Consider the following 27274-nt stretch of genomic DNA (forward strand, 5'->3'; position numbering starts at 1 on the left):
ACACACACACACACACACACACACACACACACACATCATCGTCTCTTTAAGAAAACATGTCTGTCACACCAGGCTCAAGGCAACAGCTCACTCGACCAATGAATTATTCAGGCTCCTGTGCCACTGAATTTAGACATGGCAGAAGAGAGCTGGAGGGCTGGGCAGAAACAATGCCACCGCTCCTCCGGCATTCTTCCCCTAGTGGACGCTGGTCGTCTTAAATAATCAAGGGACATTTCCTATTTACGTGCACTTTTAAACCTGAACCCTCAGCTTGGCCTACTTCACTTTTAACCCAGGGAGGACAAGCATGGTACTTCAGTTTAGCATGTGGTGATTCACGCTTGGTGACATCATCCGTCTTTATATGTTGTGATTCACGCTCACTTCTTGTGATGTCATGACGTCAGAAGAACCGTGGCTGCACCTCACGGCGGCATGATCGTTCCGTGCGCGGATTAGACGTCGAAATCTTGATGCTGATGAATTAAATAAAGCAGTTGCATCAGATCAAAGTGGATGAGGCAGAGTGGGGGGCCCAAGAGAGATGAAGCAAATGTGTGTGAGACAGAGAGCGAGGGAGAAAGAGAGGCGAGGGAGGGGAGGGAGGGGAGGGAGAGCAGTAGGGTTTGGTAGGACTGTGCAAAGAGCAAGGTCACAAAACGCGATTGCATTGTGTTTCACTCAGGATGAAACCCGAGCAGCCGAAAGTATCCTACCGCCAGTTCCTGTTCCACGCCCTTTACTGCCGCTTAGCCTCGTGTGCAACGGATCTGGGCATAATAAACCCATTCACATTATACATGAAAATTGATTTCAACTAATAGGAGCAGAGAAGAAGACATTTGTAATCACGTAAACGACGATGTGGCGTGCAGTACTGGCAGCTGATTGGCAGAAAAAGAAGATAAGGGAATGAAAATGTATCGATCGGACGGCAACAACCTTTTATAGCCACCAAACCATTAGCATCCTATAATGTGCGGGTCAGGTCCCTCTGCACAAGGACACACTGACATTATTAGGCCCGGTCCTCTCATCTCTCCAATCAGCTCGATGACTGTCTGAGAGCTTCACTACCAAGAACATCTCCTCAGGCGCTGAATTTCACCTCTGTCAATTATTTTAAGATCTAATATTTACACAAGCCGAACTACATATATTTATATATTTCTATCCATTTCATTATAAGTCGAAAAGAAGAAAAATGCCATTTTTGTCTCGAGCAATAATAATAATAATGATGAAGGTGATGGAAGCTCTGGTTTCCACTGCAGAAAAAACAAACAAAACTGATAGATAAATTATAGTTTGAGAGGAGACACTGGACTCCATCACAAGACTCAGCATGTTCTTTAAAAATCAGAGATGAGCAGGATTAAAACCACAACAGAACTGAGCGTCCATTGGATGAATCATGAGCCAAGAATGATCCATTGGGGCCCCAACATGGATGGTAATTGGCTCTGGTGCATCCCATGTGTTGTTGAGAGCCTTATTGTTGACATTTTCATATTTTTCAGTAAAACACACATTTAAAATTATGCTTCTACTTCTTTTATCTCCTATTGAGGTCACTTGTAAATCACTTGTTTGGAATGGTTTTAAATTAGTTTTTTATAGAGAGGATCATTAATTAACCATTTAATCCCCAAGCCAATTTCAAGGGTTTGGGTGAGTCACGAGGTTTGATGTTTAGTTGTTTAGTTGAGTAGTGTTTACGCTGTGTTTGGGTCATGTAAACATGTTTTTTACATGTTGTAGCCCAGTTTCTGCTGTTTAATTTGATATAAAATATGACTATTTCCACAACAGCCACAAAGAAATAACTTTTTCCTTTACTGTGATCACATAAAACATGTACATTAATAATTGAAGCTCAGAGAGCATATTTAGGCTTGGACTGAATTTAGCTGAAACCAAACAGGTGAAGTGAAAGTGGAAAAAATGACTTGACAATTACTGGTGCAAGCTGAGGAGGAGCCTGTAAACTGTCTTAACTAAAATGCCTTTTGGATATATTTCAGGTCAAGTTTTCTATTTTCTGTAAGTAAGTACTCAGTTTAAAACAAGGTTTAGAGATCTAATAATCTTAAGTCGACTAAAACCTCTTACAGGCAAGTTTATTTATATAGAACCATTCAGAGACATAGAAATTAATCTAAACCAAAGCATTAAGACATTACAACAGCATCCAAAAGACAGAAGATAATAACTGTATCAGAACAAACATTTTAAATAACCCCATATAAGTAAACCAAATGTGTTCAGTCCTGAGAACATTTAGTTCTTTATAGACCAGTAATAAGATTTTAAAGTCTATCTTTTGACACACAGGGAGTCAGCGCAGCGACTCAAAAGACACATTAAACCAGAACTGAGACAAACACACAGAAATCATTGTGTGCAGACAACAATGAGGCTGCGTAATGAGCACATAAACTACTTTAACTGCTCAAAACGACCTTTTATCTGTCTGCTTCGTGACAGACAGCATTTCAGGTATAGTGACAGTTACCTGGGATAACAAATCCCTCTCCACAAAACCTTTGACTGTAATATGTCGACAAATTAAATGAGGATTTTGAACCTGACTTTCAGATGAATGTTCCGTAAATGTATGTAAATATATTCATTTTTAATTAGATTTTTTTTTTTTTAATTTGCAGATTTAATCATAAAAAAATCTACAAAACATACAACACAGAAATAATTGTGTTAATGTAAATGATCAACTGGGGAAGTGTCTTTGTGATCTACCACTACACAACGAGTGCTTTTACTAAGGGAAATAATATATATCATAGTTTTCAAAATAAAAGCACAGTACAAGCAGATGTCTCCAAACACACATTAAGCTTTAGAGTCTTAACCCTCCATGATTTAATACCATTAGTCAGCTATGGAGTGTAACTATGTACATTTACTTAACTACTGTATTTACGTACAAGTTTGAAGTTCTTCTAGTTTACGCTGCCAAGTTTTTCCCTGTTATTAGGGCCCGAGTGCCATCAGCGCCTCCGTTATCTTTTGCCTCCATTGTCCCTGGTGGACGTGACAGATTGGAATTTGATGCTTCGCCATAAAGTAGGAAGTCCTTATAACGCCAACATGCATTTTCCCATCTCCACCAAGATGGTCACACATGTAGAGGGTTTTGCTTTGAACAGCCTACGCATCACCACTGTGTCACATCCTTAGCGCCACCCTTAGCGCATTTCTCCACATCATACACTGCACCATGATTATAATTAATGGGTGATCTCTAGCGCCACATAGTGGACACAACTGCATCGCTACTTGCAGTTTTAATTATTATTTCTTTTCATTTTTGTTTCCATTACACTGAAGACTTATATCATCTCATACCATTTTCAAGGTAACTCCACCAATTCTACACCTTGTAGTGTGGTCACGGGTCTTAGGGAATAGAATTGCACGTGTGTAAAAAAGTAACATAAAGTCTTTTGTGGCTGAATGTATTCAGATAAACTGCCTCCACTGATGTCACTCGGTGGCTAAGATGCATTGTGGGTAATGTAGACATTGCTGAACTCATCGTGGTGAAAACAAATGATCAGAATCAACAGAGTAGAACCAAAGATATCACATATTTATTCCACTAATTCTTAATTTATTTTGAAATACCTGGCACCTAACATTACCCACAATGCAACTTACTTACAGCTTCATCTGGAGCCACAAAAGACTGTATACTTCTTTTTTTCCCCACATATGTAGTTGTACTCCCCAAGACCTGTAAACATTACATTACTTCAGTTTAAAGGTCATGGTGGGACATCATTAAAGGGGCACTACGTAGTTTTGGAGGTGAAATTTAAGCACATCATTTTAATATTTACAGCATGAGTGGGGTTATAACAGAAAATCTAGTGTATCCATAACTGAATAAACAAGCTGTACTCAGAGGGAAAAGAAGGTCCCCAGAACACAGTTCGAAGCTAGAAAAGGTGGCAGGGTCCGCCACATATAAACAAAGTAAAACAGCATGAAATTGTGTTGTCCTTCAATGTCAGTTTGTTTATTCAGGAGCGGCTGTAGCTCGAGGGCTAGAGCGGGATGTCTAGTGATTGGAAGGTCGCTGGTTCGGAAACCTGGCTCCCCCTGGCTGAGCTGAGCTGCATGTCGTAGTGTCCTTGAGCAAGACACTGAACCCCAAATTGCTCCTGATGTGCACCTTGTACGGCAGCCACCACCATCAGTGTTGTAAAGCTCTTCGAGTGGTCAGAAGACTGGAGAATGCATGTCCATCCACCATTTTCAAAAAACAGCTAATGACGATCTTTCTCTTCTAAAAATCTACATAGTGCACCTTTAAATTTGGCCCCTGTGCTTTTCCTGCTACGACCAGTCAGAATGCGTGAAAGACCATTTGCGACTTGTGTGCCTAACCTTTTAACTTTTGAGTATTTGCTGCAGTAGACGGGGGAGGGTGCAGGCACACACACACACACACACACACACAAAACCCTCTAAACTGCAATGCAGTCAGCCACATTAGTCCAGAAACAGGCCCCACACAGGAGCAGCAAACTTACAAAAATGCGAACATAATAATATTTCTGCTGCTCATGGTCCCGTCGCTGTGCTCTGAGCTGGTTTACTGTGTGCTTCAGTGGACAGTTTCCACGGTGCAGAGACGCTGCTGTGTGCCAGGTTGTCTCCTCTCAGCATGACGTCCCTGGCCTGACCTACTAAACCCCCTTTTTCACACAATCATTTCATTCTCCTCTGGCGTGCTGCGTTCAAAAACACAATCCTGGAGGTCAACTTCAAGCCCTCAGATGGGGAAAAATGCTGCTGTTTTGTTTGTTTTTTTGTTTTTTTCCCTGTATTTTCTGTTTTTAACTTTGAATGAAACACAAGCAGCAGTCTTTACATGAGGTGTTTCAAGGATACTAATAACCCCTCCACCCTCCCTCCCTCCCTTCATCATCCCTCCCTCCTCTCTCCTCCCTCCTCCCTCCTCTCACTACTGCATTGATGCTGTTACCTCCCTCGGTGGTGATGTCACCGGCTCAGTGGAGCTCGAGCATCCTTACCAGAGACAGTGAGACGAGAGAGAGAGAGTGAGAGAGCCATTTTGACCGCTTCTAGGGTGTGAAGAAGCGGCCGGCCATCCAAAAAGATTTTAAAAAAAATAACACACAACCGAGGTCATATTTCTGCCGAGGCGAGGCGAGGCGAGGGCAGGCCAGGAGGGGGGTGGGCTTGTCGGGTGCGAGACGCGGTCGGCGCTCGGTGAGTTGAGCCTGGAGCCGTTTTCATGGAGAGGAGAGGCTGGTAGCTGGTGTCTGTCAGACCTGGAGGAGGATAATAAAGCGGTCGAGCACGACAAAACACCGTCTGCACACAGTGGGGGGGAGAGAGTGAGACGTGACCAGCGCTGCGGAGGTAGGTTCACCTTTTTTTTTTTTTAAATTTCCATTCTTTTCGTTTAATAATGCAGTTTTAATGAGACAGCCTTTATTTACCTAGTGTTAAAATCTCCTGGGAAGAGATGGGCATAGGGTGCGGCCATTGAAGAGGCTGTCAGCGTCGGTAGAGATAAAGAGACCAGAGTGACATTAACGCTGCTTTATAACACGGGAACAATTCGTGCACTGTCATGTTATTATGTCGCGTATTGTTTGAATTAAATGTGGTTTTATTCTGCGAGAAGGGGGTAAAACGCCCCCTGTCATTGGGTAACGAAAGGCTGTTAATTTGGAGACATTTTGTGCTCATAAGCTGCGAAAAATGACGCAGGAAGTATTTATTTCTGCAGTGAATTTAAGATTTTAAGTCTGGTAGAATATGGGACTGACAGCCAGTGTTGTGAGTGTGTGTGTGTATGTGTGTGTGTGTGTGGTGTGTGTGTGTGTGTGTGGTTTTACTGTCATGCTTAAAATGATCATTTAAAACAACAGTTGAAGCTTTAATATGTATTTATTTCTTTAAATGCGGGTTAAGGTGAAATTGTACCCAGCTGTCAGATACAGCACACACCAGCATGGTGTTCATGACTTTAGCCTTTGTCACTGGGAAGATGGTGGCCGCCCAGCTGAGCTGCATCATCAGCTGATTGGTCTGAGCATCTGTGGGAGAAGATTATAGTCATGGATGTTGAAGGAGATTTACAAATTTTCCAGAACTTCAAGTACTGGATACATTTATAGCCTTTACATGAGATATTCTGTGGCAGTGGGACGCAACACAAGATGCGCTTTTAAGCACCTGAGTCTCAACTTCACCACTTCATGTCAGACCATCACAACAATCTCGACACTGACAATAAATCTCGGATGTTTTTCGGGCTATTTTGTACATGAATCCTGATTTTTCTTTCCCCGATAATGAACAGTATGGTTGAGGGACATAAAATATAGCTTTTTCCACATATTTGCTCGCATACATCTTGCAAATGAATCTGTATTGGGTGCCAGCTGTAGAGGATGTACCAGGAAGCCTGGGTGACACAGCAGATTTACAACACTCAATTATGACGACAGACATCTGAGTCACAAACCATAGAAACGTACTCTGAATATCAAAATTAGCCCAAATCTTGGGGCGTATATTAAGTCCAAGAAATACGCCTCTCCTCTTCTTCACATGCTGTAAATCACGACAGTCACATAACGTGTGCAGTTGGACTCGAGACATGCAGTGAAAGATAATCGCATCATCTCGCTCGCTCTTAAAGCTTATTGATGAAAACATTAAATCGTTGTAATTTGATCGGCAGGGATGATGAGTCATGCTGGCTCTTGATACACACCCACAGCACACACCCAACAGTGATTTAATGTTCCATGTTTAGTCTTTTTGGAGCAGTATGACGAGTTGAGAGTTTTTTGTTGTTTTTTTTTTTTTTAAATGAAACAGAGCTGCTGAATGGAGCCAGAGCCTGGATTTGTGGCTGGTTTTCAGTGCCATTGTCATCCAGGGAAATAGCCTGACATTTAGCTGCTGCTGCACTTCTTTTGTCACTGCTGGCTGTATTATCCATCTCCCCTTGGCTGTAGCTGACCATGCATGGTCTTTTCATGTTACAGCTCCGCAGCCCTGCCCTTTCTATTGTGTCCATCGCGTCGAGCGTAAGGTGTAATATTCGGCTCTTACAATTTTTAACACAAGAAGTATGAAGTAAAATAAAATAGAGCAGAGTCAGTTCTGTAACATTACATCATAATATAACACATGCCAGAAAAGCATTAATGTAGCGAGAAAACTATTATCTAGGTTACCGATATTTGATTTTTGGGGCTGATGCTGACAACAATATGATGTATAAGTCTAAATTTAATATTTCGGCTGGTTATTATACACAACCGTGATCAACAAATCTAACAGAGGAAGGATATTTTACATCTCAAGAAGAAACTTTATCGTCTCAAATGAAATCAGAGCGCTGGAACAGTTGGAATTTAATAACTATAAATTATCACAAGCATCGTTTTACCGCTTTAAAGTTTCATATTGTTGCGTATCGGACAACATACACGCCGATACCTACAAATCTGTGATAGGATAATCGATAATCCAATCTATCCATCAGGCTCTAACTCACTATCTGCTCCCTCCTACAGACCTGCAGGGCCCTACACCTGGGCACTAACGAAGGCACCCCGAGGTGCTAGGAAGACAGCACCATGGCAGGGGCCTCTGTGAAGGTGGCGGTGCGAGTCCGCCCCTTCAATTCAAGGGAGATCGGAAAAGAAAGCAAATGCATCATTCAGATGACCGGAAACACCACCAGTAAGTACTGCGACAAGAGCTTACAGTTCACCTGCTGTGATGTGTGTTCTGTTGATTAATGATTGTATATTTAGTCTTGTATTTCATGTATTCGTCTCTGACCTTGACCTTTTTCCCCCCTCTTGTGAAGGGGGAAACTTGAAATTAACATTCTCAGTGCATAATGCCAGTGGTGACTCTGCAAATCTGTGAACAAGCAAGACCCATCTAGGGCTGGGCAGGAGATCGTTATCGGGATATGAGGCGACCATCTTAGATTTTGGATATCGTTAAATATGAACTGTTGTGTTTTCCTGGTTTTAAAGGCTGCGTTACGGTAAAGTAATGTCATTTTCTGAACTAACCAGACTGTTTCACTCTTTTTAATACTTGCCTTTTCCCATTTAGTCATTTTTTCCAGCTTTTTTAGGCTGTATCATGTATCACAATATTATTTTAGGGCCACATCGCTCACCCCTGATCTATTCTAAGAAGTGATATCAGCAGAAAATCAATTTAGAATCAGCTTTAATTTCAGAGGCGGGTCATTGAGATACGGTAGGAGATAATTTTGATCCGTCTACAGAGAAATGTCACCCTGTTGAGCTTGTCTGCAAGATTGACGACTGTCTAATCACCACTGAGTCAATTTTTCAGTCGCTAAATAGAGCGAGCTGCGGCCCGGCTGTCGAGATGGAAATCTCTTGAACATCATGCTGTAGGTGACATAATCTGCATATTTGACCCTGATATTTATTTAGGACAAGGCCTGTTATTTGCTTATGTGGCCAGATTAAGCCAGATTAAAAAAAATGTCTCCTCACTCAACATTTTTTAATTGATTTCTCTATTTAAAGCTGCCAACAGTGCAAGTATGAAATGTGCATGATAATAGAAAATGCATCTGGATGAAGCAGAATGAGTTTGCACATCTTAAATAACTCATATAAACTTGTTACTTATTGTGCACTTGTATCTAACTGGAGTTGTTTTCCAGCTGAATCCTCTGTATTAGTTTTTTTTCGGACAGGTGTTTTCTCAGTGTAGTTCAGAGCAGTCGACATTCCTCTGGTTATACAGTGCACAGTGAGCGAGGACCGTTCGAGATGAGACTGGAAAGATACTCGATATGTAGTCTGCTTAGCAAGGTAAAGCCGTTTGTCAATAATGGATGAGGCTTCCTGAAATATTTACCGTTTGGCCTAATTTAGCCACCAGCTCCCCTCCTTCCTCATGTCATGGGTGACTAGACAGCAAGCTGGGTGGCTTTTTTTGGATGGCTGTCATATTTTAACTGTGTGATTTCTTTTGGATTTTCTGATGTGCTTCCCTGCTAAACTTTAAAAAAAGAACCACACACATTTCTTTAAAGAGTCTCAAATGAATAGTTTCTTTTTTTGGACACCCTTCAAAAGGTTCGCAGCCTGGTGGCGACTAGATGAAACCTACAGTAAAGATTGGTGTCGTTACCTTGACACAGAGCCCTGCAGCGGTGGACAGTGAGTATTTTGCTGTCAGCAGTGTCTCCGTTAGCAGTGTAAACTTAGATCAGAGGCACTGTAATCCACAGGGAATATATTTACAGTGTGGATAGCACTGCGATGCCCTTGGAGACGTCCTGTTCGAGTTTATCTATTACCTATTCTTAGTTTTTAATTAAGCAAGTTAGTCATGTTAGCACACGTGACTTGCTCGCACTTGAGTTTCCGAATTTCTTGCTTCCACGATAATCATTATGGTGTCTGCTTGTTTTTGACTTTATGTTGATTTGGACAGTTCCTGTTTATTCACTGCATCATTCCCTCCCCTTCTCTGGTATGTTTAGAAACCGGTATAGTGGTTTTGAGGTACGAACTGCAATGTGGGTCCTTCAACAGTATAAAGCATCAGTCATGCTGTCAAGGCGCTGCAGGCTGTGTATCAACGTATATCGCAGCTCACTCATCCGTAAAAAAGATGAGGAGCTGAAAACTGACTGCGAAAATATTTCATGCACTTTGCTGCTGCTGGCGTTTGTTTTGTATTTTCAGAAATGCAATCTTTATGTCTTTATTTATCAATTACAGTAAAACAAGACATGGTCACAACATCTAAAACAAGAGTCTAATCCCTCCTACATGCAGTTAAATGTGGGAGTGCTTGAGCTTGGGTTTGATTTTAACTTACTATAAGGAAGCCCCCCCACCCACCCTCCCACCCCTCACAGGCCGTGTGAAAGGATTTTAATCAGGCCTAAATCCTGATTCTGTTGATCAATCTACCTTAATATCAAGAGATTAAACTGAGTTTAGCATTATGTCAGCAGTGCTAGACAGCGTCTTGATAGTTAGACCCACACAGACCACAAAGCCGCTTTCAGCGAGGCTGCAGGTCTTTCAACAGAGCAGATCGTTCCCTTCCAAACCGAGTCAATAGCTCTGGATGTGAACTGGAGGATGTGAGCAGACTGATGTCATGAAAAAGCCCATTGGTTGCAGTGTCTGGAGGGGGTACAGAGGCGGGTATAAATGCCCCCTTGTCTTTTTGTAGTCTGGGCCGAGGGAAGGAAGAAAAAGAAGGAGTTGTGGAGTTTTTTTGTGCGCGTCTCGCTCGCTGCTTTGTGCTCTCTGACACTCATGTGTGGGTCAATAGCCCAGTTCCCACAAAGCTGGAGAATGGCAGTAATCTTGTTGTTTGAGAGCTCTTCCCTCCCACGCTGACCTTAATTAAGATGCAGGGGACAGACCTGAAGGAAAAATAGGCCTCTCTGTAGAAGTCTAACTGGGAGCATATACTTGGTGGTTAGATTTTAATTGTATTGCAGCAAAAAACTTGTATATATATATAAAAAAAAAAAAAAACTTCTGGACTGACTCAAAATATCTCTTGTATTAAATTCAAACACATTAAATTAATTTCAGGGAGAACTGAGCGTCCTGGTGCTTGATTTAAATTTCAGCACATCTAAAGACCTTATTAGCATAATGTTTACCGCTCTATAATGCTAATTTTGGCTCAACATAGACTGTTGACGTGCTAAAATAAAGTAAAATCAGATACAAGTCTGGCATGAAGCAGTAGACAACATACCACCCACACACACACAGTGCTGCTGCTGAATATAGCATCTATGTGGCTCTCCTCCAGTCTCTGTCAGTGGGTTCACATCCCCTCTGCCAGACCTGCTGACGCAGCCACATTTCCTCTCCTATTGACTGGGGCAGGTCACCCGTAACAGTCGGACCAGCATCCCTCAGTCACAATTATGAAGACCTGGCAGCTGTGACAAAGACAAACATGGAATATCCCGTAAAAAGGATGCCGTAAATATGATGCATGACAACTAAAATGAAAACAAATCATATCCACTGTAATTGGGATAATTTACTGGAGTTGTTGGCATCGCAGACAGTGAACTCCTGACCACCTCTGGTAACGAGGTTTGTGAGAAAGACTCGTCTTGTAACCTTTGCCTTCCGTGACGTGGCTTCCAGACACAGCGTCCTCTGCGAACAGAACACCTCGTAATTAAAAGCGTTTCACATCAGAAAAAGAGCAGACAGGTAATAAAGTGGCGTATGATGACGACGGAGGACGTGCTGCTGAATCAGGCCTCAGGTGGAGATTTGCTCCGACGTGCAAGCTGTGACCTCTGTCAACGTCATCCGAGCTTCACTTTAAGTAGGCAGCCCTGCCCCATGTTTCACCGTGACGCTCATACATGCTGCCAATCACTGCCACTCTATAGTAATTACCTTCTCTGAGGGCACAGTGTGTGTGTGAGTGTGTGTGAGGGGGGTTGTCTTGTATGAATCAAGCCACAATCAGGGATGAGTAAGCAATGAGAGGATGTCGTTCTGCAGAAATTCTGTGTTATCTTGATGTATTTTCTTATTTTAGTGGTTTTGTGAATTTGATGAATTTGATGGAATCCAGATTTTGACACACACATCTGAAGAAGCTTATCAGCCATTTTCTTCAGTAACTGTGGGGATGCTTGTTAATGCAACATTTCAGTGCCGCAGATATTGTAAAGCAGCATCAGCAAAGTGATATACATTTTCTTATCTTTATTATATGTTCAGTCTGGCTTTGTATGTGCTAATGTCACCAAACTGAAACAGGTAACGAAGGTGAACTCAACCCAGTGTCTGACAGACAAGTGCGATGGTTGGAGGGATTAATAACTATTGTTTCGTTAATGTTAGTTGCCTCTCTAATCCTGAGTAGATATTTAGGTTCTAACAGGAAGTTCTAGTGATGTCATGATGACTCATTACTGTAAAGGACCATTTGTTGCATGACACGGTGCACCGTAGCGGAAATGAGCGGCGTGTACGTTCGTAGCTGATTAATGAAATTGATTTTGTAGCCGTGGTTTGCAGCAAACCTCACGTGTTTTATCACAGTTACCATTAAGTGCAGAGGACACTACTTGGAATAAATATGAATGAGAGCGTTGTGTGTGAGCTGTAGTATGTCTCTAGCGCCTCTACGCACATTGTTGGCCATCGTCCAGAGTACCTGGACGCGTCATGCCTCATCTCCGTGTCATGGTCAGGAATGGGTCTGAAACCTGAGACCTAAATGAGACACACTGGCCTATATTTCATAGCTGGGAATGCAGTAGCAGCGTAGAGAGGAAATAACAGTGTGTACACTTACTTGAGAGTGTACTTAGCCCGGGGCCCTTTCCTCTGCTATCGACCGTATCTGCATTAGTAGAGAAAATGGTGTCTGGAGCTCTGGGAGCAGGGAGGAAGCGTTTTCATAGTTGGCATCACCAGACCACACCAGATATGTTGTTCTTGGGTGGGCAGTGGGCACGCCACCAAGCGCAGTAGTATTCACACGAAATTCCCTTTGATTTCAGTGCTCGGGTATCATAGATGCCTTGAGAATAAAACAAGAGTGATTTGTATTTACAGGACATTTTTTGCCTTAAACTACACAATGTGAATTGTAATTTTAAGTACCTTTTCTAACTCATGAGGAGAATAAACAGACAGAACTCCCCAGCATCACGTCACACAGACGGGTACCTGTTTGTGAAAGTAATCTTTCCTTTTTGAGAATATTGTTCGTTCATGTTGCTCAGATGTCTTATTATTCCAGAGGTGTGGACATAAAAGAAAATTATAAACTGTGAATAATTCAAAAGTCATGTCTGAAAAAGGCAATTATGATTTTATTTCAAATACATAAACCACAAACAAGCCCTGTCAGCTACACTAAAAAGGTTAAGAAATTCTATAACTCAATGGGAATAACACAACTAACAAGTGAAGTGAACCAGAAGAAGAAGTGAGGTTTGTCTGTAGAGGGTCACGGACCAGAAATATCAAATATCAAGTCAGCTGTCGGGAGGAAATGATTTGATCAGGGGTTATAATTCAACTACGAAGGTTTGCTTGAGTCTTCACTGGTCATGCGGGGGATGTAAGTCTGGAGGACCAGGATATTATTGTCACTAAGAAGAGCGCACGATGTTGATTTAGTTGAAAATGATTCACGTCTAATGGGAGTAGGTGTTTTCCCGTTCGAGTAGACTGATTATGTGTACGCTAACTAATCGGACACCCGTTGAAAGATGAGCTGAGCCTGACAAGCTGAGCCTGAGCGGTCCTAAAATGGCCACTGAAACGAACCTTGAAAGTAGCGACGCGGTCCTTTAATGTGGCACCACCGTCTGGCCAAAGTGTACTTTTGGATGTAGGAAGAAAAGAACAGCAAAAACTGTCTTTTTTTTTTTTTTTTTTTTTTTTTGTAAGTGGTGTGTAATGAGTGTCGCACCTTCACAGGAACACAGACGAGCTTGTTCCTTTTGATGATATGTTCTGACAGGGTTTTTCTTTTTTTTTTTTACGTTTAAAGTTTGATTCATAATGTGTCACCTTGAAATTTGAAATCAAACCCGAAGTCTTCCCTTCCTGCACAGACAGGTTCTGCTGGTACACAGGAAGGCGACGAAGGCCTTTCCGCAGCTCTATTAGCACAACATGACACGACAGCTCGGATACGGTTTCGCGTGGGCGTCGCTCACCCTCCCTCTGACCCGTGTTCCTTGTCCTGTCTTTCAGCCATCATCAACCCCAAGCAGGCCAAAGACAACAAGAGCTTCAACTTTGATTACTCCTACTGGTCCCACACCTCGGTAAGTCTTTCTGCGCTCCCACAGTGCAAATGTTGTACAGACGTCCCCAGCGGAGACTCACACGATTTGCATTATCTGTGGATCAAATCATGCAGCCTTTGACAGGTTTATGAGAAAGTTTAGGAAGCGGCTGATTATTTATCTCCGTCCACAGCCCGAGGACGTCAATTATGCCTCTCAGATGCGAGTGTACAAAGACATCGGAGAGGAAATGTTGCTGCACGCTTTCGAGGGATACAATGTCTGCATCTTTGCTTATGGCCAGACAGGCGCTGGCAAGTCCTACACCATGATGGGGAAACAGGATGTCAAGGATCAACAAGGAATCATTCCCCTGGTACACACTTCACATGATTACTTAACCAGCGCTCATAACAAAGGAAATGAAAGAATATTTTAGATTTTTTTCTCAGATCATGGAAGTAATGCTGTTTTGATTTTTTTTTATCCTTCCAGCTGTGTGAAGATCTTTTCACAAAGATCAATGACAATATAGACAACAGCAACTCTTATTCTGTGGAGGTAAGTTATATATATATTTATAGTTTTATTTATTCACTGTATTAATCAGGGTCCATTTACAAAAATCACTAATCTCACACAAAGAGAGGAGATGTAGTGTAACAGATTTAGCTACTGGCTCATTTCCACCTGCAGCCACTGATATTTAAACACGACAATGATACTGCTAATGCAAATAAAATAAATACAGGTTCACCGTATGTGCAGTAAACTTGAACTCTAAGCTCATGTTGTTAATCTGAACAGGTGAGCTACATGGAAATCTACTGTGAGCGTGTGCGGGACTTGTTGAACCCTAAAAACAAAGGGAACCTGCGTGTTCGAGAACATCCTCTGATGGGACCTTACGTGGAGGATCTGTCAAAGCTCGCTGTCACCTCCTACAACGACATCCAGGACCTGATGGACTCTGGCAACAAGGCCAGGTGATGGAGCTCTTTATTCAACATCAGTCAGGAGTTTATATGTGTTACGGCCTGAATTAAACACCATAAAAACATCTGACGCATATCAGAGAAAGTAGTGATTATATCTATAATTTGTACCTTAAATTCTTCTTCTTGATTGTGTTTGTCGGACATTATTTGCTGTGTTATTCTAAGAGAAACATCCTCCTCGCAAACTGACATAAAAATGTATTCGCTGTCTGTCTGTGCAGGACTGTGGCCGCCACCAACATGAATGAGACAAGCAGTCGCTCACACGCCGTCTTTAACATCATCTTCACTCAGAAACGCCTCGATGCCGACACTGATAACACCTCTGAGAAGGTAGAGTTTTATCACATCAGGAGCAAACCTGTTTAACATTGAGCCGGTGCTTCCGCTTGTCTGTGAGCTGATTGATGAACCTGATTTAAATTGTGTCGTAAATTGGAAATCAATGATCGCTTGAAGGTCGTATTGTAATGAAAAGATAACACTGTAAAGTTGTTTTTTTTCTTAATGAAACTGTCCCCAGATAAGATCTATTGCTTTAGCTTTTAATGTTGTCAGTAAATATATTGCAGTTCATTTGTTGTTGGTTTTTTTGGGGTTTTTTTGTTGCAGGTCAGCAAAATCAGTTTGGTGGATCTTGCTGGCAGTGAGAGGGCAGATTCTACTGGAGCCAAAGGGACGAGGCTGAAGGTGAAACATTTCCCTCAACTGCGTCTTGAATATTCAAACAACCTATATGGGAATGGATCATAATTACTAGAATCATATTCGGGAAGTTAATCAGTGCATCCTCTGTCTTGCTCTGTCACAGGAAGGAGCCAATATCAACAAATCTCTGACTACGCTGGGGAAAGTCATCTCCGCCCTCGCAGAAGTGGTATGTATTGATTCTGCATGTTGTGCAAAATTAGATAAAGAACATTTTTACTTGGGATAAATCTGTTAACTTTACTGTCTGCTTCATTTTTAGGATTCTGGATCAAACAAGGTAATTTATTAAATTAATTTATTTATTGTTTTTCTTTACATGAATGTCATTAAATATGTTGATTTTAATGTTGTGTTTTTGAATGAACACGCAGAATAAAAAGAAGAAGAAGGTTGAAAGCTTCATCCCCTACAGAGATTCAGTTTTGACCTGGCTGCTGAGAGAAAATTTGGGTACGAGAACTTTTTTATTTTAATTTAAATTTTTTTGATTAGATGCCACTATTTCTCACTGATCCATTAGTTCTCGACAAACTGAAGTGTTTTTCTTGATCGTGTCAGGGGGGAATTCTCGCACTGCAATGGTTGCCGCCCTGAGTCCAGCTGACATCAACTACGATGAGACCCTCAGCACACTCAGGTAGAGATCCGACGACGCGTCCTCTCCTCTGCTGCATCTTTTTTTCCTCCCACACAGCTGCTGCGTGCAGTTTGACGGACGCTGATTCCAGCGACACCAGCGTGTTGTGTAATACACGTTTTACCTCAGAGGCTTGCATCAGATTCACACTTCAAACACCCTTCGCGAGTAACAGTGACTGGCTGCAGAATCGTGTGGATGTGTAATGTCGGGGAGGGTGATTCGGGATTGTGTGTGTGTGTGTGTGTGTGTGTGCCTTTTTTGTCTCTCCTCTCCCTCACCTGAGTCAGCACGCTCAATGATCCCTCCCTGACACCCACAGGTACGCCGATCGCGCCAAACAGATTCGCTGTAACGCTGTGATCAATGAGGATCCCAACAACCGATTGGTGCGTGAGCTGAAGGAGGAGGTGTCGCGCCTGAAAGATCTCCTCTGTGCTCAGGGCCTGGGTGACATCATTGAGAGTAAGGGAGCATTACTTGGGCGTACGTGCTATTTTATCTATATTTTTCAAATTTCAGATTTTGTAGATTTGTGTTGTTTGTGTGGAAACTGTTCTTAATGATACACTGTCAGTTTCACTCCATCCCACGCAGTCCCCCCCTCACAACGTTGTGTGTTTTAATGTGCATTCACACAGAGTGAGAAGCAACTTAAAAGGCCAGTGCAGAGAAATCGATGAGAAGACGTGAATGGAGATGGACAAGTACTGATTGTCTTTAGACTGCAATGAGACCAGAATGGACAGATTGCAGTCTTTAGTCTCCTGTTGTGGCCGGAAATAACACAGACAGAAGTGGAAACAGTGTGGCTGGGGTCTAGAGCAAGACAGCTAATATGAGCATTTAATAGAAAAACTCTGCTTTACAGACTGGAGGTGTGGAGTTAGAAAGAGTAGGCATGAGGGGAGTAATGAAAAGATGCTATCGACACAGGCCAACAACAAATAGTGAACTAATCTTGTCGTCTTCTTCACTGCATCTTCACATTTGTTACAAAAATGTGTTTTTGTTTTTGTCATGGCTGAACACAGAAGCCATTTACTGACAACATTTGATAAATGACAGAAAGATTTCATCAAAAATTAAAATGCAAAGTTATATGCGATACCCTGAGAGCAGCAAATAACGAGGGAATATGCACATCCATTCACATTTTTATCTAAAGGTGTTGCGCTGTCTTACTCTCTCTTTCTCTCTCTGTCACTCTTTCTCTTCTCCTCCCAGCATATCGAGCAACCGGTGCTGACATAGAGGGTTTGAAATGTGTGTTTTTGTTGGCTCTTGCTTTTTTTGCTCTTGTGGCAGCTTTAGCATCACCGGTGCTTATTTTGAGCTTTTCATAGTAGCTTCTCTGCGTTCTCTGCAGCACCACAATATGGTAAGAACGAGTTAGCCCAGTAGCTAATGTTAATGTTATTGTAACGAGCAGGTCCGAGTGCGTGCCATGTCACGGTGCTGCAGAGATCTGCGTCTGGCTTAGTAGCTGTGGCATTAGTGGGAGCTTAATTGTTCACCAAGCAACAAAACAGAGCAATACAATATGGAAAATTATGGGCCACGATAAAATACGCTTCATCCCCATCTTTGATTTCCCCGATGTAGACACTGTAGCCTCCCATTCCCCTGGCAGCTCTGTCTGTCTGGCTTTATCGCCTCCTGTTGGCAGCGGTAGCAGAAAACATACGTAAGATGATGCAGCCTTTCAGTCACACAGAGAGTATGATAGCTTACATAATGTGGGTCTTTTGAGGTAGTCATCTCATTTGGTGCCATGAATTTTTATTGTCTTCCTATAATACACGACTTCATTAACTGCGAACTCCGAAGGCAATATTCTGTGATCCATCTCGGTGGGCAGCAGCCCGTCCAGATGGATGGGTGTGATACACTTTCCCAATTTATTACTCTGTGTTGCCATAGCAGCAGCTGCAGGGTTGCTGTTTTTTTATTTTTATTTTTTTTATTTTGTAGAGTCTTATCAGAGGCCCTCGAGGTGCCGAAATGCCAAGATGAAACACCGATCAGAAAGCAGTGAAATTGATATAAAATCAGATCTGAGGGTTGATTACTTTGATACATTTTGATTTAAAATCGTCCAATGAGGACGCAGGTTCCTCCACAATTATACCACTTTGTCTGATCCTCTGCCAGAGAAATGGATTTCTGCTTTCAGTCATTTGTTGTGACATTTGCTGATGTTTTAGAAGCACACTGAGCATCAAAAGCATCTTGCTGCTTTAAGATAAAAATCCAGAGGTCTGGCCTCACAATGTTCTCTGCAGGAAATATGACCCTATTACAAATGAGTCATTATGTCTCAGCACAACGGGCGGCCCTGCTTGTTTATTTCATTTTCCGTACATGATGACTAATTTGTTCTTGCTGTTAAAAAAGCTTGATTGGAGCTGAGCAGTGGAACCACTGTCTCACGCTACAGTAGATTATCTGAGAAAGCTGATTAACACTAAATATATGGAAGTTTGACACGTTCTTGGTCTTGAATGTTCCTGCATATGATGCACTGCTTGAAGTTTTTTTTTTTTTTTTTGTACGAGCTGCATTTTCTTTGGTTACGGCTGGACGGCCTCCCTGTTGCATCCTTTAAGTTGGTCCTCTCTGCGCGTGGCTTCCTGCTGGTGCTGCTCTCGCTTGTGTACTCGCAATTCAAATTTGTCTTTGTGACTTTTTGTGAGTTGTTTCAGGCCACATATCTTCTTTCTTTTTCTCCTCTTTTCTATTCTCCCTTCTCTTCTCCTCCTTATCTTTTTTGCATCTCTGCGTTTTCTTTACTCCCTGTTATTGATTACCCCGACTCCTCTTCTTGTACAAGTGCCGTGCCCCCGCCCCTCCCCGACAGACCTTTCCGATTACAAGAACAATAACAATAAAGGCCAAGCTGTGAATCAAAGGGATGATCTCTCCACAGTGACTAATGCCATGACGGGGATGAGTCCCTCTCCGTCTCTCTCAGCCTTGTCCAGCCGTGCCGGGTCCATCGCCAGTTTGCACGACCGCATCATGTTCAGCCCGGGCAGCGAGGAGGCCATCGAGAGGCTGAAGGTGACCACTGGATATCACACATTAACACAGTGTCATGTACACAATGCTCATCAGCTGCGTGAAGGCTGGAAATAATCTACATTTTTGTGTTGTCAACAAATCTCATGAAAAGACAAACAAAAACTGCAGTGTATTAGTGTGTTTGTCGATACTGTCAGACTTCCCCAGACTGACCCATTTGTTACTACTGTAGTCATAAATCTCTTAGTGTTTGGGGGTATTTTATGCCTGTGTTAGAGGATCGATAGTAGACGGATGAGGGGAGAGCGATGTGGGATTAAAGCCAACAAAGGTCCAGACTTGCTGTTCATGGTCATTGCTCCTGTAGTTTCATTGTTAAACTGTGGCTCAAAGCAGTTTTTAACACACGTAACTAAAATGGTGGATTTGTTGAGCGCTATTTTCAGTCATTAGTTCTCTGCTGAGAAGTAATAAGACACAGTTAGTCTTCATTAAGGAACATGTCGACCAGTGCAACAGTGTGGCTCATTGTTGTGTTTTTCAATCATCTTTGGACAACAAATGGAGCTCAGTGGCACAAAGGAATAAGATATCCAGCTATTTTTACAGAGACGATACCTGATTAGTTTGATCATTTCATGGGTGGTTTTGTTTGTTTTTTCATTGGATTTGTTGACAAAAAGAAAAAGATTTAACACCAGAATCTTGTCCTTGAAATACGTGTTTACTTATACTAATCACCACTTTCTTTTGAAATATCAGGAAACAGAGAAAATCATTGCTGAACTCAATGAGACTTGGGAGGAGAAACTTCGCAGAACAGAAGCCATTAGAATGGAAAGGTGAGAAACACAATATATACACAGTATTTTTTACTATGTTGTATCAGTAAGATTCTGTTTTTCTCATGGAAAAGAGTCTCAGACAAAACAGACATTTGATTGTAGGACAGAAAAGAGAGAGAACAGGCTAACAAAGAAAATATCAAAGCATGACATGTGGAATATGTATATTCTAGTGCAATATTATATACATATTTTATAAAAAATAGTTAATTATTCTGTTTTTCTAGAGTAGTTAAAATGACCACGAAACACAGAACAGATTTAAGGAGTAGCATGCATAATTCTTTTATAACTACTGAGAGGAAAAACTGGGATTTTGCAGTATGGACATAAACTTTATAGATGTTTAAAGTATTTTGATATAAAGCTGCTTTGGGTACTGATGCTGACATCCATCCACAGAGAGGCCTTGCTGGCAGAAATGGGTGTAGCGATGCGAGAAGACGGCGGGACGGTTGGTGTGTTCTCTCCTAAGAAGGTAAGAAAATATTCGACATCTCCTAAAAAATCTGCTGCAATCTAACGCTCATCATTTGAATTATTCACCAAAACGCTTGTTTATTTACCCCAAAGCCCTCCGATAACCCTAGAAAGCCCCAGCCTGTGTTTATCGACACAGTCGGGCTGTTTTCCCCCAACGAGGTTTGTAGCTGTGAAGTGTTTAAAGCTGTCTCCTTCTCTGAGTGCTCTGAGTTTCACTTCAATAGGAGCCTCGCCGAGGCAGATCAGGGTTTTTTTCTTTTTTCTTTTTCATTAAGCGTTATCTTAAATCTACTTCATTACTCACTTCAGACACTCCCCGAAGGCGGCAATGGGTGTAAACATGGGGGGAAAAGATAATGGCAGTGCCCCCATTTCAGTGATTTATGGCCCGCAGCACTGTAACATCTAACAGAGACTACATTAAAGACTCAAGCTGTGAATCTGCGGGGAGTGAATTTGACTGCATGGTTTTAACTGTCGCTGATTATTTGATGTTTGTAACTGGGAGAGCTTGTTTTTTCAGCTCTCTGGTGTGCAGTGCTTGCATATGTTATATTGTAAATAACATGTGGTTTGTAAATGATTTATGTGCATCGCTCACCTCATTTCTACAGTTAGTAAATTATTTCTCGTTCTGCGTCAGACACCTCATCTGGTGAACCTGAACGAGGATCCTCTGATGTCTGAGTGCCTGTTGTACTACATTAAAGACGGGATCACCAGGTTAGATATCGTCACTATCCAACAGTAGGGTCATATGGAAGGAAGGGAGGATGTTCTTCCCATCCTATGTTTTAGATTTTACTTACTTACTTACTAAATGCATGTTTAGTTCACTCTACTGTTCAATTGTTTGCTCTGACATCATATCATCGCTTGTTCCTTTTCAGGGTAGGTCGAGTAGACGCCAGCAGTCGTCAGGACATCGTCCTCAGCGGCCACTTCATCAAAGATGAGCACTGCACCTTTACCAGCGCTACCGGTCCAACGGGAGAAAGTGGGTGATGTTTATGTTGCTCGTAGTTAATTAGAGTCTGATATGGACTAAGCAGAAAGTGAAACCTTGTTTTGTTTTCTCTGTTTCTGAGCAGCAGTTGTCCTGGAGCCCTGTGAAGGAGCTGAGACTTATGTCAACGGAAAGAGAGTGACAGAGCCCACTGTCCTCAAATCAGGTCAGTAAGCTCCATTTCTCTGTGAATTTCACCTTTCTTTATGTCCTACTAATAGCAACATGTATGTGGTACCACTGTGTACATGTATGCTTTGAGCGTTGTACGTTGAATTTGTAAATCTCCTTCAGGAAATCGCATCATCCTGGGGAAGAGCCACGTGTTCCGGTTCAACCACCCTGTTCAAGCCAGGGCTGAGAGGGAGAGGACGCCGTGTGCTGAGACCCCGGCCGAGCCGGTGGACTGGGCCTTCGCCCAGAGGGAGCTGCTGGAGAAGCAGGGCATTGACATGAAACAGGAAATGGAACAGAGGTACTTTGGGGAAATGGTGAACTTGTTATAAGAAAGGGAGCAGATTGTAGACAGGAGCAACAACTAAGGAATTAAAGAAGAGTAATATCATGGGTTACTAAGATCTTAAAAGCTGCCATGTTGTACAGGCCTGCAGCTCAGTACGCTGTAAATTGCATGACAAACCAAATTAGTTCTTCCTTTGAGGTTGTGCATCACTCTCTCAACCTGTGTTATTCACTTGTGTTCATGTCTTCAGGCTGCAGGAGTTGGAGGATCAGTATCGTAAAGAGAGAGAGGAGGCCAACAACCTACTGGAGCAGCAACGACTGGTACAGTAACGAGCAGCTTTGTGGCGCCACACCAAGTTAGATTGCATCATTTCGAGGTGTATATGTCTTTTATTTGCATGTGTTTCACATTGCTCCTCAATAATCAAACTGTCCAGGACTATGAGAGCAAGCTGGAGGCTCTTCAGAAACAAGTGGACCGCTACTACCCAGAAGCCACTGAAGAAGAGGAAGAGCCAGAAGAGGAAGGTAGTGCAAATCATTGGACACATATCATAGACATATCTATGTTTGTGGTGAAATAAGGAGTTGATTTTATCCTTTTTTTATCCCGCAGTGCAATGGACGGAAAGGGAAAGAGAGCTGGCTGTGTGGAGCTTTCGTAAGTGGAAGTGTTACCAGTTCACGTCTCTCCGGGACCTGTTATGGGGGAATGCCATCTTCCTTAAAGAGGCCAATGCCATCAGTGTGGAGCTCAAGAAGAAGGTCCGACATGTTGTTGCCATCCTTTTATCCACAGACTGCTGTCATGACATGGCTCCCTAATCACACAAGTACTTTCTGTTTTCCCTACAGGTCCAGTTCCAGTTTGTGCTGCTCACAGACACACTGTATTCGCCGCTGCCTCCAGACCTGCTGCCCCCAGAGGCGAGCAAAGACAGGGAGATACGACACTTCCCACGCACTATTGTGGCCGTGGAGGTGCAGGATCAGAAAAATGGAGCCACCCACTACTGGACATTAGAAAAACTAAGGTACATTAACATGGACCAAGTCAATATATTGCTGACATATTTTCATACAACATTTTTCTTGTTGGCGGCTCATAAAAATATATTTTCTCCTCGAAACATTCCCTCAAATAAAATAAAAATCTATATCGAATCTATGAGTCTTTGATAAACAGTAGGAAGAACATTGTGTTTGCTAAGGGATCAATCCACACAAAGCACAGTAGTCACTGGATAAACATTTCTCATTAACTCCACGCTGTTTGTTTTAAGCGAAATGACTTCATGTGGAAATTGGTTGCTGCTTCTTGCAGGCAGAGGCTCGATCTCATGAGAGAGATGTACGATCGCGCCGCTGATGTGCCCAACAATACCACTGAAGACTGTGAAAATGCGATGACTGGCGGGGACCCCTTTTATGACCGCTTCCCCTGGTTCCGCCTGGTCGGCAGGTAAATGCTTGAACGCCACCGTCCCTGTACGCTACAGATAGAAAGACAGGACAGAAAGAGCATTCACACTGAACTCACACAGAGCTCCACGGCAGTGAGCAAACAAGAGGCCCAGTGTTAGTCATACATGTCCATTTAGGATAATGGGAGGCTGTTGGCTGTAACCGCCACATATTGTGCATGTGGTCATCTAATGGGCCATAATGACGGAGACACCAGAATGAAGCAGTCCGCCCACTTCATTGTGGTCTCTGTCATTACGTACAGAAGTCTGTTGCTCTGAATGCTTCATCAAATATCTCAATTTCAGACAGTATAAATAATGTATGTGTGTCCCCCCCTTTTTTTTTTTTTTCTGGAAGCCAGTGTGAATATATTTCTACTGAACATGGCCTTGCAGCTTCAAGGATGGATTTGACAATCAATGGAAATGATTGGTACATGCCAGATGATGCCAGACCTGTCTGCTTTAATGGGAACAATCGGCCGTCAAACATTTGAGATTTCTTTAGTCCTCCTACTCAGAGCCTGCTGTGTCTTTCTCTCCCACCTTGGCACACAGCCTCCTCAATCTCTCTGCCAAACTCTCTCTCTCTCTCTCTCTCTCTTTCATCTCCCTCTTGCAGATGGGTCCTACACAGTCACATGGCCGCTGTTACATAATATTCAGCATATCAAGCTTTTTATTGCTGTTCAGCGCCTGCAAAGACAAGCAGAAATGATCCGGCAGTAATCTGAAAAGTGTCCCCTTGAAATATGTTGCCTGTCATACTGTATGTGAGTAATACAGGCATACGTAGCCAAAGGCACCACATCTGATTATATCTAGTTGATGAGATGAATTATGTGTCAGCAGTCAGGAAGTCACACGCTAACATCAACAGAGACATTTTGTTCTACTGTATTTAAATGATCCTTTATTGTAAATAATGTATTTTATGATCAGTTTTTAACTTTGGCTGATCTTAGTTAAACCTGATAGACTTGAACCCCGGGGGAAAATTTAATATTTTCCTGCCGCATAGATACAAGAAGTTAAAAAACAGCCTTAAACTAACAATGCCTGCCTCCTGTAGTAGCTAGAGGTGCCTGGCCTTTTTTTCTACAGGGTGTAAATCATAATATATAGCATACAATCTGGCACAGTTAGCCCCAAATTCTGCCGGATAAATCTGCATCGTATTCTTTCAGGACATTCCAGAAGTCGCTCTGCGGTTTGCTGGACCCGGTCAGTCTCAGACCCAGGATCTGCAGCACAATTAAGTTAGAAAAATGGACAATAAACACACATAAAACAGAAAACAAAAGGAAAAGTGTGGAGCCTGCTCACTTAAAGTAGAAGCACGTAAATCAAGGGTAAATGAGGAAATGTGCACAATCTGTCGACAGTGTCAGTCAGGCACGATGCTTCTGAAATGCTCCTTGTGATATGAGGTTGCATGGAGGACGTCATAAAACCACCTCAGCAAAGGCACATAAATACTTCTAACAACCTTTGTCCGCTTGTCTCGCACTCTCCCATCTGTGCTCTCCGTGTGTGCTGTCCGCTGAAACAGTGCAGTCGAAGCAGGTTTTGACGCAGGCAGGTTTTTAATCCTGTGGTCCAGTCCATATGGTGCTCTGACTGCGCCTCGTGTTTGAACAAGTGTGTGCTCTCTTTCTAACTGTACTAACCTAATTCCCATGTCTCTGGCTACACCAGAAACCCCATTTTCAACACATGCATGAGCGAGCGCATGAGTGATCCCACCCCGTCTCCGACCCTCTCCAACTCTGAAATTACTGAGCTGGCTGACCCGCAGCACGAGGGTCGAGGGGAGGAGGAGGAGTTGGAGGAGTTGGAGGACCTGGACGATGATATCTTTTTGGACGACCCGTGCTTGGAGCTCGGGGGAGAGGATGATGATGATGATGATGATGATGATGATGATGATGATGATGAGGGAGAGTTCTGCCGAGGCTCCAGCGAAGGCCAGGATCCCTTTTACGACCGCTCACCATTATTCAGTGTAGTGGGAAGGTTGGTGAGGTTTCGGGAGCATGCTGGTGGAGGAAACTAGCTCTTTCACGCTGAGACGCAGAGTCTGTTTCCCTCGATAGACGTCAACTAGATGTTATTAAACTGATACAGCACGATTATGTTCTCACAACGTCCTCGCTGTGATGTGGACGTCGTGGAACATGCACTTATAATCAAGGTTTCTGCAGCAGAAGCGTGTCAGGAACTTAGCCGGCTACATTTTTGTTCGAGCTGTCCAGTTGCGACTTTAAACTTTTGATTGTGATATTGGTAAAACTTTATAATAAGGTACACATATTCACTACGATGCAGTTGATTCTTAGCGTGCATATTAGCCGGTATTTATAAAGCACCTTATTCAACAGCTTATAGATCATTAACTTGGAGTTTTCTATCAATAACCTAATAATTACTGCTCACTGTTGGTAAATGAGGAAGTTGTTGTACATGAATTATGATCTTAATATGCTTTGCTTAGTATGGATCTCATAGGGTGGTACTGCAAGAATATTCTCCCCCAATAACACTTAATAACTATATGTTAACAGTGTTCAAATCACTCTTAATAAAGTCCCAATAACTCAGAATATAGTCCCTATTTACAAGTTCGGTCTGCCTCATAACTAATTAACTGGTAGTTTGACACTTACTGAATCACACAGGTTCGTTATTTTGAAGTTGTGTCATGGTCGATGAACAATGTCAGCACTATTAACACCAATTTACCAATTTATGAAGTGTTCTTAAAGGAGAATGAACTTACTTACGAGGCCCATACTGAGGAAAGCAGAATAGGAGTTCTCATGCACAACAACTTCCTTACTTACTATCAGTTTGCCCAGTTGAAGGCATAGTAGTTGTAGAATATGATCAGGCAGAATAAGTGACTGATGACTAATAAAGAGTGAATATGCATTTAAAAGCAAGCTAATAAGCAACTCATTGATAATGAGTACGGTACCTTAATATAAAGTGCTCCTGTAATATCAACATTGCGTTGTTTTATTTCAGTTGGGAAGCTTAAGTGGAGATTTGGAAACCAACTTTATCTTTTATGTTATTTTATTTATATTGTACAGTTTCACTTAGACTTTTCTATTATTTTTTTCGATGGTTGGAATTTCATTCATTCCATCTTCTTAAAGCACTTCCTGCTTGCTCAGTCCACCGAGTCAAACTAGCCACCTTGGTTTCTGTTCCCTGTCTCAGTTGTCACCATCACTGCGTCTCATGTTTGAGACTCAGACGTTCTCAAATGTCAAACCGATACACAGATTCCTGTCACCGAGTGGACACTGGTGTAGACATTTCTGGGCTTCAAGGTTTTTTTTTTTTGTTTGTTTCTTAATCTCATCCAATTTGACTGTTGCTTGATTTTTTTTTTGTTTGTTTCTTTGCTAGCTGTTTTTTCGCATTAGCTTCAACTAAAACGCTTCACCTGCATATTTCAATTCGATTCGTATAAAACGATACCTTTGTATCAGCTCAGAGTGGGTCAGTTCATTCCCCTTGTTTTCATGGAAATCCAAGCAAAGTTGATGCTCAACGGCTGCTTGAGGTGTGTGTCTCACGTATGAGTGGCGAAATGCAAACTAGCGGCTTTCAAAGACGACTATTCACGAGCCGAAGCGCTGACATGTCTCATGGAGTATATTCAGGTTCTGATTTGCATAACACAGGAACCCACAGTGAAATGTTCTCACCACGCTGTGAAACCTGAATAAGAACGAGCGAGTCTGGAAATCAGTCGTATGAAAAAAAATTAAAAAAATAGCAAAATGGTGTTCAA

The 27274-nt window shown here is 42.3% G+C and overlaps 1 protein-coding gene across 26 annotated transcripts in view; it reads left to right on the plus strand.

Annotated features, from left to right (window-relative positions):
- Positions 1 to 5053: 5053 nt before the first annotated feature.
- Positions 5054 to 27274, plus strand: part of kif1aa (kinesin family member 1Aa) — a 37871-nt gene continuing 15650 nt past the window's right edge. For 9 of the 26 annotated variants that reach the window (XM_037115151.1, XM_037115156.1, XM_037115157.1 and 6 more), the window contains exons 1-27: positions 5054 to 5415; positions 7593 to 7761; positions 13800 to 13873; positions 14028 to 14210; positions 14330 to 14395; positions 14642 to 14820; positions 15054 to 15165; positions 15445 to 15522; positions 15644 to 15709; positions 15803 to 15820; positions 15915 to 15993; positions 16102 to 16180; positions 16503 to 16666; positions 17408 to 17446; positions 19014 to 19243; positions 19967 to 20046; positions 20452 to 20527; positions 21176 to 21255; positions 21423 to 21529; positions 21624 to 21704; positions 21833 to 22013; positions 22252 to 22324; positions 22441 to 22531; positions 22620 to 22768; positions 22859 to 23037; positions 23328 to 23465; positions 25168 to 25485. In XM_037115151.1, the coding sequence (XP_036971046.1) occupies positions 7656 to 7761; positions 13800 to 13873; positions 14028 to 14210; positions 14330 to 14395; positions 14642 to 14820; positions 15054 to 15165; positions 15445 to 15522; positions 15644 to 15709; positions 15803 to 15820; positions 15915 to 15993; positions 16102 to 16180; positions 16503 to 16666; positions 17408 to 17446; positions 19014 to 19243; positions 19967 to 20046; positions 20452 to 20527; positions 21176 to 21255; positions 21423 to 21529; positions 21624 to 21704; positions 21833 to 22013; positions 22252 to 22324; positions 22441 to 22531; positions 22620 to 22768; positions 22859 to 23037; positions 23328 to 23465; positions 25168 to 25485 (3026 nt within the window). In that variant the 5' untranslated portion in view covers positions 5054 to 5415; positions 7593 to 7655. The remainder of the gene's footprint in view (positions 5416 to 7592; positions 7762 to 13799; positions 13874 to 14027; positions 14211 to 14329; positions 14396 to 14641; positions 14821 to 15053; positions 15166 to 15444; positions 15523 to 15643; positions 15710 to 15802; positions 15821 to 15914; positions 15994 to 16101; positions 16181 to 16502; positions 16667 to 17407; positions 17447 to 19013; positions 19244 to 19966; positions 20047 to 20451; positions 20528 to 21175; positions 21256 to 21422; positions 21530 to 21623; positions 21705 to 21832; positions 22014 to 22251; positions 22325 to 22440; positions 22532 to 22619; positions 22769 to 22858; positions 23038 to 23327; positions 23466 to 25167; positions 25486 to 27274) is intronic. The other 17 variants (XM_037115168.1, XM_037115169.1, XM_037115170.1 and 14 more) reach the window with 8 other exon arrangements.

Source organism: Acanthopagrus latus, chromosome 11 (assembly GCF_904848185.1).
Source record: "Acanthopagrus latus isolate v.2019 chromosome 11, fAcaLat1.1, whole genome shotgun sequence".
Taxonomy (NCBI): domain Eukaryota; kingdom Metazoa; phylum Chordata; class Actinopteri; order Spariformes; family Sparidae; genus Acanthopagrus; species Acanthopagrus latus.